The sequence below is a fragment of the Spea bombifrons genome, chromosome 4, assembly GCF_027358695.1.
Source record: "Spea bombifrons isolate aSpeBom1 chromosome 4, aSpeBom1.2.pri, whole genome shotgun sequence".
Taxonomy (NCBI): Eukaryota; Metazoa; Chordata; class Amphibia; order Anura; family Pelobatidae; genus Spea; species Spea bombifrons.
Window position 1 is genome coordinate 84,386,577 of NC_071090.1, and position 13,977 is coordinate 84,400,553.

The 13,977-nt window shown below is 39.0% G+C and overlaps 1 protein-coding gene across 1 annotated transcript in view; it reads left to right on the plus strand.

Moving 5' to 3' along the window:
- EFL1 (elongation factor like GTPase 1) overlaps nt 1–12,063 on the plus strand; it is a 95,381-nt gene extending 83,318 nt beyond the window's left edge. The window contains exons 19-20 of the mRNA XM_053465438.1: nt 1,210–1,394; nt 11,754–12,063. Of these exons, the coding sequence (XP_053321413.1) occupies nt 1,210–1,394; nt 11,754–11,942 (374 nt within the window). The 3' untranslated portion in view covers nt 11,943–12,063. The remainder of the gene's footprint in view (nt 1–1,209; nt 1,395–11,753) is intronic.
- Nucleotides 12,064–13,977: the final 1,914 nt, after the last annotated feature.

Sequence of the window (13,977 nt, forward strand, 5' to 3'; positions counted from 1 at the left end):
TTTAGGGCTGTTCCCTGAATAACTCAGAGATGAGACACTTAACTCCATGGGTGCCATAAAGGGACAAAACAGGAATTAACCTTACAAACTCTATTTGAATCGAGGAGAATGTCGAGGCACATTTCCAGAATTAGTTTGAAGCAGGGGGAAAAACAAGTTCTTCTATACCCTCATGTAGCACTCGCCATTCTAATAGTGAACTGTTTTTTAAATGACCTCAACGCTCCCATGCTGTTCTTTTTGACATATAAACTGCCGGCTTGACAATTATTCTGTGAAAACACCTACAAAGATGATTTCTTGAGCAAATTTGCTGCAGATGATGTAAACATGCTTTATAACTCATTTTGTACACGTATAATGCAACACACATGTGCCCTCGCCATACTTTGTAACATTTGAGCTGTCTTTATGCATTCCTCCTCTTTGTTGACACGTGCAGACGCACGTGAGCACGGCTAAGTGTGCATTGCGGCATGTAACCATGGTCTGGTCCGTGGTGTCAAGTATTATATTTACAGCGCGGCACACGGGTCTGGCACTGTAGCTCGGCGGTAAACATATCCGATAAATCACTACCGCACAAAGCTATCTGACCTATTGATGTTGGGAATTCCTATGTGTCTGCTTTTCACAATGAGTTCCATCTGCTGGAGCTTAAAATCTTCATGTCTAGGTCACCATTTCCCTGATCAAAGAATATATATTATGGATGTACAGCTATATGCAAAAGATTTCTTGCATTCATGAGATTTTTATTATTATCAAATACATAAAAAGATACAAGTCCTGTGTTCTATTGCTTTTTCGAGATTAAAGGAAAGTGGGCAGCTGTTTTTAACTATAAAGAACCATTTTTATTTTAAAGCTAATGCTATATTATTCTCGCTCTCTCTCTCTCTCTCTCTCTCTCTCTCTCTCTCTCTCTATAGATAGATAGATAGATAGATAGATATAGACAAGTGTCTTGAGGACTCTTGAGATGTCTGCCGCTGTTCGGTAATATTTCAAAATATGTACTTAGAAGAACCTTCAGAACAGATTACAAACATTACAAGTAAGAATATATTATGAAATTATACTCTTTTGCTTATCTTTGAAGGGTTCATTTGAAAAGTGGGTGACATTTCAAAAGCAGGTCCTTGTGTTACAGGATATTGATTGAAAAGACACAAGAGGCTTAATGCTCTTTTCTTAACACATCTGCAGGCCGGGTGTATGGTGTCCTCTCAAAAAGGGAAGGTCGTGTCCTGCTGGAGGAGATGAAAGAAGGAACCGACATGTTCATTATCAAGGCAGTCTTGCCAGTGGCGGAAAGTTTTGGCTTTGCTGATGAAATAAGAAAGAGGACAAGTGGTCTGGCCAGCCCGCAACTGGTGTTCAGCCACTGGGAGGTAAACACATTTTATCATATACCTTTCTTCTGCAAACGTGTGAAGGATGAGGAAAACCCAGATAGGGAGTTGGTCATCTGCTGCTTTTCTTTCCAGTTCTTGGGGCATTTCTTGTAGACTCACAATGTCGTTGTTGCTATCCCTGAATGTAGTACACATACCATCACATATTTGCATATCAGGAGTCGCAATAGTATTTTGTGGGGACGTATTATTATATTATGGTAACATACATGCAACTCCAATAACTAAAGAATGCATGCACCAATATGCATTAAGTCATAACAATGCAATTTTGGGGACAAGTCTGTTCCTTTAAGAAGCACATTTCTAATTAAATGCTTTGCCTAAGCTTTGTTTAAAAGCTTTTTATGTGTCATATTGAGTACCAAAATTAATGTGTTTCTATAGTGTTTTTTTTCTACGCAGCTGAAAATTGACAGGTCATGATTGTAGGTATGCACATCTAACCCTAAGTTTAACAACCTGATTACTCCCATTAACCGGCCTGTCAACCCCCCCCCATCCCCTATAACGATTTAACATTTCAAGTGATCACAGTTTTATTTTAGGTGAATGGGATAGGGGTCATGGTGATCAATTCATAGATTAATGTACAGTAGCTGAGTAAGAAGAATATAAAGGACTGTGATACACTCAGACTCGGCAAACATTCTGAGAGAAGGGGAACATCGCTGGAAGAAATAGGGACATGGGGTTTAGGGTCCTACAGGGGGGTCACTTATACTTTGTATTTCCCAGGTGCTTTCATACAGTACTATACAGAGATAACTATTGCCAACAAATATTGGAGGAAAAAAACGTTTGACACTTGTAGCTTCCGCATTTTAAGTATTATTCAGTATTGTAGGTTTATAGGCACGTCTTATTTAGTTTTGTGTAATGCTCCCTGCGATGCACACACTTTAGGAAAATGTCTTCTGTTCTTTATGCAGAAGAATAAAACGTTGGTGATCTTCCAAGCTTTGTTGTTCAGTACCTGTCGTGAATACCGTTTATAATGCAAGTCCTTTTTAATGTTTTGTTTTTGGTAAACATTTGGTGGTAATCATGAAAAGATGGATGGGATACAGGTAACCATCGCGAATATTATTTAGGTGGCTCACTCTTATTTTATGAAGCAGGCATTGAAGAAATGTGCTGATCGTTGTGTTGCTCTCATTAAGATAACAGCTGATCTTGCCTAGGAGTCACGCCTCAGCCCCGTACCAGATGTTAGATGTCTGTCTGGGCCCGAGTCAGATTTCAGTAGTAAGTAAACACTGAGGTTTTTAGGCACTCATTATAGCACAGCGGGAGCTCAAACCGGTTTGGAATATTACAAAGACGCTATTGGGATATGAAATACGAAGCTTAATTTATGCTTCTGGGGGGAAAAAAGACCACAGACTTCCTGTTTGATTATTTGGCTTGTTTTTGAATGGCAGGCATAAGGTCCTTGCTTGCAGTGCGATGGCTGAAGTAGTTGTACTTATTTCCATGGCTTCTCTGAATACTGTTATGTTACCTGTGGTAATGCTTCCTGTAAGGAAATAAAAATGCGTGTCAAGTAATACGGCAAATAGGGAGCCTTTAGACTTCATTCGCTACAGGACTTGACAAAGCCCAGGAGTCTGGGAGCTGCAGTCATTTCTGTTGGCGTACCTTTCCTACAGTTATATTTGACTATATTAAGGTGATAAACTTACAAACACTTACCTATGGATACGTTCTTATTTTTTTTCTTTCCAAAACATGTTAAGACAAGTTTTATTCAAAGATACCTACTTGCATTACATCCTGAGATGTATTGGTAAAAACAAAATGGAGAAGACTGACCGATCAGCACCCTTCTACCATCCCTGACTTGGGACCTATTCCATGTATAATGGACATTTTGTTATGTACATTTAATCACACTAGGTTTAAGAAAGGAAATAAAGTGAAGGCTACTGACCAGCTGTATTTTCTGTACAGCAGGCCTCATAGTGTCACCGTGTATGGGATAGATTGAGGGCGCATTGAGTCCACCTTGCCAGTCATGCTTCCTCTGCGTTGTTGACTTAGGATGACCACATGTGACATTTTTCCCCAGGAAAAGCACATGCTTAGCGTTCTCCTACAACATATGAGATGGTTCACACTGAAAGGGTTAAAGAAAGCACCAAAGCTGAACTACTATTGTTACACACCATTCATGCTTCATACATGGTAAAATGCAACTTAATATAAATCACATTGTAATAATGTCTGTGTTTCAGTCCTGTTTCCCCTGTTTGCGTTATATATTAAAATGGATATCATCTGTCATTTCAGGCAAGTCATTAAACCTCTCCTTTGTGGCGCATGACATTTCCAAGACTAATGTATTTCTTTAATAAAAAGGCTGATGTTGTGTTTGCCAGTACGTGTCCCAGAATCCTTTTCCGTCTTTGGAGGGACTAGCTTTATATGATTTTCGACCCTTTGTGTGCCGGCGTGTTGACTGTTGCGCCTCGTTTCTCATCTGTATGGCCCTCAAAGATCTAAACACGGAATCATTAGGTATGGCAGAGCAGGAAATAACAATAATGCCTTTGAAACATATTATCCCTGGATTAAATCAGCCTCTGATTTTAAAGGCAATGATCTCGAAGGTGCATCACCAAGAATATATAGTAGACCCTGTTCCCATTCTTCGCGTAGCACGAAGCTACTCCTGACAAATGTGACCAGGTCTGAAATCTGTGTAGTTAGGCCACATCACTGCACGCAGAGTGCATCCATTTTTTTTCATCTTGTTTCACTTCTTGGAGTCAGTAGTGGTTTGAAAAATGATGAATAACAGACGCAGACTTGTGCCAGTTCTTGCACGGCAGATTGTAATATAATCAGGGATCATGTGACGGAGTGTTCAGAATCCTGGATGTTTTCCTTTTTGAAAGATATATATTCCTAACCGCCATACCTGCCAAATAAAACATTGTTTTCTTTTAGATGTACATTCTTAAAATTCACTGTTTTAGTTTTCTGTAGCTTTTAAGTCAGTTCATAAAAGTTACTGTTTAAAAATACTAAATAGGGCACAGGAAGGCCAGCGGACTTTAATAACACTTTAGTGTATTCCACTCTGACGCTTACATATACTTCATGGTGACACATAACTAAATGATGCTACCAAATGATGTATGGATCGGCGTTCACTTAATTATATTAAATAATATAATTAATAAATAAAATATTTGCACCTTACTGATTTCTTCTATTTTTTGCATATTTGTCACACTTAAAAGTGGATAGAACTCTGTTTTTAGGAGGGCCCATAAGAAGAATAGTCATGATGCATGATAATTCCAATGGTTTCTTTATACCTGTGCTTGGGTTGCGCCATTAGTGGAAGACGTGGCCAGCGTGGCTTTGTGCAGCAGCCGTAGTTTTAAACATCCACACCAATTTAAGGTTTCGCTTTGAGTAGATGCAGGCTTTCTCCCAAAATATTTCACATGACTTGTGGCTACACTGGTATCCTGTACACATTTTTTGTGTACTTGTGTTAACGTCTCCATTGCATTTCCTCCCAATACACTCTGTACAGATCCTTCCCTGGAACACTTAAAATTCTTAAGATGGGTTGTTGTTTGTTTTTGTTTTTACAGCAAATGCCCTGATAAATGGCAGAATGTCTGCATTTGCCAAACCAGACATAATAAATGAAGACACCAGTTCCAATGTCTTTAAATAACTGGAACATTGGCAAAAGTTCTATACCTTCTGCATACACTAGTTTATATTTAGACAGATTATCCATATTTTTATTACTGCTTTATTCAGTCTTATTTGTTTAAGGTGTCAGAGAGTATAGCTTCCAAGTTATCCCCAACTGGCCGTATTCCAGGCCCTCCTTTTACTTCATGTATTTGGTATTGAGCAGCAAACAGGACACTCTGCAATGTGCCGTCTTGTTGTATTTTTCGTTTGGTGACATCCTGTTCCCACCAACCTGCCTGTTCCATTCATCAGCTTCGTGACTGTTGGTGTTGTTGGGGTTCACAGTGAATGTCGGGGTAATTTTCTCTGATCAAAAACAAAGCACATTTGCAAGTATTATCTCCCAGGGGTCAGTTTGTTGATGCAGGACACGTAGAATATTAGTTATAATTTTAAACATCATTTTAGCAATAGGTGTACAAGCTAATAAGATCACTGTGGGGTTTGACCTCCCAAATATTTAAATGGCAACAACTAATCGGTGCTTGTTATTGTGTCACCTAGCAGGTTCATGTAATATGCATGGTAGTAGCGACAGGTACTCTAGTAAAGGCTCATTAGGTAAGAGAGAGGAAGGCAGAGCTGTGCGAGCTACACTGCAGATGGGGGAAGGGAGGGAGAGGGGGTGTGAAGAGGGTATGAGAGTGAATGAGGGTAAGCGAGAGAGTGTTAGTGTATGGTGTTAGAATAAGTTTGTGTGTTATTAACTATTGGGGGCACAGACACCACTAACGGTAGGCTTACCCCTGACATGGCATCTATGAAAATAAAGATGCCTTCTTCATTTGTTTTATCCACTAACCTCATTTTTAAAGTGCTTTTGCTATGTAGGCGAATCCGTATCGAGTTTTAATGTATAACTGCGGCTGCTGCAGGACGGCTAAACAAAGAGAATGTTCAGAGCTGTGTGTCTGACAGCAGTCTTCACGTTACACTTCACTCGTGTTTAACTAGTCAACCTGCAGGCTTAGGGAAACTAGAAAGGAGCCCAGTGTTCTTGGGGAGATATTGAGAAGCGTGAATTTCAGACGTTTGCGTTCAGCTTGCTGGATCTTTTTCAGCATGGAACATGTGGAGATGATTAACTGCATGAAAGTGTAAAGACCCATTGGCATAGCTTACACGCTCTGCTTCGGCAGAAACCTGAGCGCTGCGTTAAGGATCAGCATAATTATATTATGATGGCCGTCTCATGGTCACATCTGTATGGTAATAAGGCACCACAGGAACTGGCTTGAAATCAGAGTAATTGAAATCATTATTTGATGTCCTTGTTACTCAGATTCACAGCAAAATTAGAATTGTGAAACTGGTATAAAGACATTTAAAAATCTACCGGCACGAGATACACCTAATGTCTCCATTGCATTTCTAATCATTGTGGCATTGTGATCTTTGTTTGCAAGTAGGTAGGTAATGCATTAGCAAACCATTAATGTTAAAAGAGAAGATGGGGATTAACTGCCACCTTTTCTTTTAAAAGGAAAAAGAATGAAACAGTGTATGTGACCAATTACTTTGATCCTTTGAGTACCAGGCAGCTTTACTGTGCTTTGCTTAGAAATGTGTTGTTCATTATCCTGGTAATCAAAAGGTTAAAATCCATCTAAATTGTTAGTGATTGCCAGATATATCGTTGCGTCTCCGTTCTTTAACCCCTTTTGTCAGAATTCACACCGTCTACACACACATACACACTGCTCTTCATGTTTCAAAAGCAGATGGTTGATGCTTAAAAAAAAACCAACAATATAAACAATGTAAAAGCAAACAAAAAAGTTGATTTTCACATAATTATTTGGAAATAGCAGACCCTGTTTTCTGTCGACAGAAATTGTCTGCTCCTTTGCAAACATGACTCTTAATGGTGCTCTGAAGGAGCTCTCGGAGCACACATTTTTATTGTTCCAACGTTACATCTACTGAATGCTGAATGGTAAATACATCTCTAATTGCTCAAAAAATAATGGCTTGAAACAGTCCTGACATTTAGGCATTTACACAGTGAAATAATGTATTCTCGTCAAATGACAGTCTGCAAAAGAGACAAAAAATTAGAAGGGTTCCAGGATTGATAAGGAACAGGCTTGGGTGGGTGTTGTCTGATCGGTACAAACCACTGCAAGCATTCTGCCTTTGAACAAAGACTGTAACACGTGCGCGTCTTCCCTAACCTGTTATTAGCATATATTAGGCTGCATGGACTGCTTGGTTCTGTCTGTACTCCCTTTTGTATAATCAAAGCATTTTCAACATTCAAATACACACTGCATACGGTATTTAACAAACTACTTGAATCATTTTTTTTTAACTCATTCTAGACTTCATGAAATCGAGCTTCAAAATGATGTATGTTTTCCAGATTCCATCATGGAGGTTCCACCCTAAGATGACCTTAGTGCTTCAAAATGTGTAGAAATAGAATAGATGTTATTGCTGATACAAAGGTGGTTTGTGGAATCTATAATAAATAAATTATATATATATATATAGAGGTCTGGAGTCTCCTCCAAATAATAATTTTATTTTTTTAGAGATCATACACAAAAGGGACAAGAACAAATATATAGTGCAATAATTTTGATATCCGTTGGTATCAAATTATTTATTGTTATTTGAAAATAATTCTCACAATATATATTTTTATATATTCCATCACAAAGCGCAGGAAACACTTTTATTTGTTCTATTTTTCCTGCGGGGTGTAATAAGGTTAGACAGGTTCACTTTGCGGCTGGTGAGGGGGTAGAGCTCTGAGTATATTATTAGCTTTTGTTATTGCTGTTACCCCGAAAAAGCTACAGAATGCCTAATGCTGCTTTACCACGTTGAAGCCCCTTTGTGTATAGGAACATTGTTTTCTGTTTAGACCAGCTGCAGCTTGGTCCTGTGTTTGGTAGCCTGCTACATCTCAGACCTCTATGACACTGCTTACTTGAATACTCCTTACTATTTCCTACTTCAGTTTAATTGCTTTCTGTGTTCTCTCCAGAGAATAGTTTATTTTAGTTCTGCCTGCTCTCTCCACAGATACACAGATCAGAGACCCTCGCGAGGGTAAATGGTTAAAGCCACGGGTATTGTCTGGGGAATGTTTGCATTGGTAGAAGTCAGCGGCTGCTCTGGATACCTATGCTTGGCCTGGATCATGTATCATGAACAGATGCAATGTGACATTTCCCATTGAAAGAGCCTTGTTTTTTCACTCTGTAGACAAAGACTTGGATAGATGTTTACTTACCGCAAAGATTCACTCCATCTGTCCTGTTCTTAATGGTACCTGTCTGTCCACCAGAAACTTTGGGGCCCCTTGCCAAGTTCCTAATTTAGCTTAGGGCAATGTGTCACTTTATGGTTTATACAGAGGTCCTGCATTTGAACACTAAGAGATAAGACAGAAAGGCTCTTCTCATCCATCAAACCCACTTAACCCCACAGATCACTTCTTATAAGGTTGGATTCTGTTTAAATTCTGTTTCATGGATTTTCAAACTATATGCTTTATGGCCTGTGATTGGAAACACACAGAGTATCTGTCAATAAACGCTGCATTTAAAGGTCATTGTAAGACTGTCTCGCTTATAACTGATAACGTTATGATTTCCCTATTATTATTATACTGATTGGTAATGCTTTTAGCAGAGTTAATACTGTATGCATCTCTCACCACAACCAAATGGTCATCCACACCTTTCCTCATTGTGGAGAGAATACTTACCTCTTTGGGTTATCTCTCCTTCTATCCTTTCTGACTTTGTGATTATCCCCTTAACCTGACTGCATGTCTGGATTGTTTTTTTTTATGTACCTGTTACTTTGTGATTTAGTCTTCCTCCCTCACTATGTAAAATGTAAAGCTGATTGGAGACTCAATTCCAGAATCATTCTTTATCTACAAAAATTGCCTAACATGATCTATGTTCCTGTCTGTAAGTCGAGCGTAGAATGCACAGTTGTACCCGGTCTGCAATCACATCAAGAGACAGGGCTTTGTGACTCAGTGTTACACATCCACAAATGTAAACATAGACACATGGGAACTTAATCACTAAATGTTGTGCTGCCGGGCTGAGCAGAACCTGCATAATACATAGTTGATGCTACGTGATATTTTTCCCCTCTAACTCATGCACAGCTCTCCGTTTTAGTGAAAAAACCCTTTAATGCTCATACTTTTGTTATTCTCAGAGTCCATCTGTACTGCTCTGTGACTTAGGATGTAATTAAAATTCAGAGTATTCTGTCTGCCATTTGTTTTTGCAAAAGTACCTTTTTTATTGAAGGGAAATAACTGGCAATTGGGAAAGATGTCTGGTTTGAATGTTTTTGTTCTCACTAATTAATCTGAATCATTTTAGCACAGTTGATAGGCGTATTAATATTCTGGATTTAAAACCGTTAGCCAATTAATCAAGTCACTTAGCCGCTGTCTCTGTCAAAGATCCATTCCCTTGTTGCTTATTGTTTTTCTTAGCTTTTCACCACTTCCTAAATTGTAAGCTCACTTGAGCAGAGCTTTTCTGGTCTTTTGTTAAGTCCCGATCCACTACTTGTTATGCCCTGTTCGCCAATTTTACATCGCTGCGGAATATGATGTTCTGATTAAAGCTGGGAAAAAACAGGTTTATATTTGCTATAGTCCATGAAGCCAGATACACAATATTCAGACACTAAAATGCTATGCATGTCACAAAGTATTTGTGTCATATAGTACTTGTGTTATGCTGCGGCAGTGAATGGGTTACGCAAGAGTTACCGATCACCCTTTTCACCAGCAGCATATAAACCTGTAGTTTTTTTTCCCCCCAAAATGTGTTGCACCTGTCTCCACGCGTCTTAAAATTTTAATTATACTGCAGGAAAGTTACCAATTCGGCACATAAATAGGCGATAGATGTGTTCGTTTTGGATGTATTTCATTACAATAGCCCTTGCAGCTGGGAGGGGTGGGGGAGGAGGAAAATCCTGAAAAAAAGGGGGATTAGTCTTGTTCTCACCATCTGTTACCTCTCTAGCACACTTGAAAGGTCATTGTTAAAAATAGTGTGAATAAAATAGTCAAAAATCAAGAAAAGGGAGAAGAAAACCCCCCTTGGTTCTAGCAGACCAAACACTGGATTCCATGCAGCCAGCCTGCCAGAGAACTCATTATTCTAGGGGCAAACAGGGTACACCTCTAAGCTCGTCTCCTCTCGTGATATTTGCTCTTGGTTATTAAAGAATGCGCAAAGATTTGAAATTCATTATGAGCAGCCAATCCCAAAGAGGAGTGCAGGTGCAGTATGGGTAATATTATGTTCTAAGGACAATAGCTGAGATGGTGTATGTCGCGTTGGCTTCTTTAAAATATGTTTTAGGAACCATCCAACCATTTGAAAACACCATCCAGGCTATTTAAAGCTCCGTTGGTTCATATAAAGCATTCTCTTAGAATTAATTGGTATGTAAATAGCCTTGACTCTCGATCGCCATCCTTTGAATTCAGTAACTTGCCAGTCATTGTGGTCAGGTAGTGCCATCTACTGCAGCTGCATCCTCCTGCTTCCTCCGAGAGTGCCGCAGAATCGCACATGCTTTGTGTGCAAAGTCTTTGGAGCAGATGTCTTGCCCCTTATTGTCTGCCTTCGATTCACAAAGCGCAGCTAATTTGCTTACTGAAGAATGGTATGAATAAAGCTCTAGCGTGCGTTTTAGTCAATCTAGTGCATCGCTTAGCTCTGCTGGGTGCGTGAAGGTTTCCATAAATATGTACAATTGTTTTTATACGTAAATTTTAGGGTAGCGTTGCAATTAAAATTCCATTCTAACACTTTCAGCATTTCCACAAATACTTCAATAAATTAAATTAAATTGAATTCCAGCCCCAGAGAGCCACAGATACCATGGAACTTGACATATTTCATTACTACTGATTATTCTAGGCTTGCTCGTTAATTGTAGAAATCCAAAAACGGCAGAGCCTGATAACACATGTTTTAAAACCAAAACCTAACAAATCCGAGCATTTAATTGAGTTGGTTTTCAGGCTATGTTTCAGGTTGTAGGGAGCTGGATATTCTTACGGTGTAATAGGCATTTTTTTTAATATATAATTTCTCTCTTATTATGTCCTCATTGTTTTTAATCACGAATGTAACGGAAAATATCTCCAAATGTTTCAGGGGCTACAGTGGTTCTTCAAAGATTATCGCTTAAGTAACGTATCCCTTTAGACTAAACCCTTGATACACGTTCATGTTTTGGACCTTAAGGTTACCATTTGTCATTTCTTGATTTCAGTTTTGGATGTATTATTATTTTTTATTATTTGGTATATAGCCGCGTCATATCCTCCAGTGCTGTACAGTTAGTAAACAGGACATAATAGTATATAACTTAACAATTTAACTTTCACAAACAAGCAGTTAGGATGTGAGCTATATCGATGGTAAGCAATGTTTGACTCAATAGAACATATCTTGGCAATAGTAACTATGATATAAGGTTTGTTCATCATGTTTTACGGTTTACTTTTAAGTTTTAGGGTTTTTGTTCTTTGTACATTATAAAAAAAAAAAATGAAATTTATCCCATATATATCGTGTGTTACCCCCTTGTTTTTTTGTTTTCAAGGTTATCCCGAGTGATCCGTTCTGGGTACCAACGACAGAGGAAGAATATTTGCACTTTGGTGAGAAGGCGGATTCTGAAAACCAAGCCTGGAAGCACATGAACTCCGTAAGGAAGCGGAAGGGGCTCTACGTGGAAGAGAAACTCGTGGAACATGCCGAGAAGCAGAGGACTCTAGGCAAAAACAAATAATGAAATACAAAGTTTCCTCTGCAGACCTTGTGGACTTTCCTCTAGAACATCGTTTGAAATTGTTGCTGGTGTAATGTGAACCAGATTTTAATAAACCTGACTGTTCAAGCTGTTCGAAGCACTCGTGTTGGGTTTCTTTTAGTAAGAATGAGTAAACGGGTATCACAGGCTTGACTCTCAGGTATGTAGGTTTAGTTTTGCTTCGCAGACACCCGTCTCCTTTCATCTTTGCTGTAGTTCTGATATTTTAACATTTTACCTACCAAAGAAGTAGAGTAAGTTGAATGCAAGATGTTCTTTACCAAGCCACTCCAAATCACTAGAAATATGATAAGCCATGCATTTTCTCCTGCAAGAAGAACTGCCTTGACCCTGTATACCCTCAAGTGCAATGTCTTGAGTAATGTCACACATTTAAATATGCATTACTGTGAATGTTATGTATAGGGATATTAAGCACGGTCCTATAGGACAATAAGGCCCAGGAACACTGATTTGCAGTAAACTGGGATTTATTTATTGGTGCACAAAACACAAAATATCCTCAAAACAAAATCATAAAAATAAAGCCTATTTCCCATTGGAGCCCCATCTGGCTATACTTTGCTGGCCCAGACTGACCAGCCAAACTACTCACTTCCCTGCCAGACTCGGCTAAGCCAGACTCTTACAGTACACATGGACCAGGCAGATGTGCCACACTTGGTTCAGGATCTTCTTCAAGGCTTCTTCTTACCCTTGGAGCACAGGGGAACTTCCTCTCCCCACAACAGTCTCTCTGATTGTCAGGCTTCTTGGGGTTTTAATGCCAGCTCCTGTGCCTGATGTAGGTTTCATTAAAGTCCTGGACCAGATCCTGCAAACCCAACTTGGGCATTCAGTCTGCTATAATACTGGTGTTGGAGCATTGGCCATACATAAGATTTGCACTCTATCTGTGCACAATATGCACGCAGAACATCTCCACGAGGCTGTACAGTGTCACAATTACCCAAGGGCAGCTCTTGCCTCCTTGTAGAGGCTGACTGGGGTGGTAAGTTTATAATGCGTAGTGAAGCAATTGAGTAGATTTTTGTTGTTGGATGCTGCCATTGTCAGTCATGTAATATTCTGGATGACGTTCCCTGCTGAACCACCACATTGAGCCAATTCTGTATAACAATGATAATACACTCTGTTACTCCATAAAATTTCATTAGTCAGGTGAAGAATGAGCCATTCTGTTGTTCACCACAGGCAGTTACAGGAGTCAGGTGTTTGTCTAGCAGATTGGGCTAAGATAGCACACCAAGAACACATAAAAATGGCTAATATGCACCGGTCTGAAAACATTATGCAAAAACAAGAACTGTTAAATAAATAAACAGCCCAATATTTTTGAGAAACATGTTTATTGTGATAATAGTGATTAAAAAAAGGTTGGTAGGACTTCCCCTTTACGCTGCATAGCAAAATCAGTGTATTTTAATTTTTTGGTACATTTTCAGCTGGTACATTTTTTAACGCTCACTAGTGTACAATTAACATTCATCATTCTGCACAATTCACTCGCATAGCTTTAGATTATTCTAATTCAAAGACAGAAGATGTGATCTCATTCCATATTGCCTGAAAAAATATATTCTGTTGCTGGTAATAAGCCCGAAATCTGGCTGAAGTGGCTTTATTTTAGGCTTTCATGGGAGGTTATTTTCACCATACACGGTAGGGGTACATATAAACCAACAGTTTCTGCAGTACTTTATAACGATACTAACGTAAAAAAGGTTTGAGGTTTGAGAAAGTGTTCACCATCTTTCCTGCATGGTTAGCCAAGCTTAAGCTGTTTAAATGGAAACGTGAGCCGTTATAATAGAGATCAATAATGATGATACCAAACGCTATGCTGATACTCAGGACAGAAGGCAAATAAGAAGTCAAGCCACAGAAACGGACGCTTTTTAACAAGTACAAACCACAAATGTTGGTAGCGCTCAGTATTTAAAAAACATTTTTTCTTTTGTTGAAAAGATAGTTAAAAGGGCTTATAAGGAAT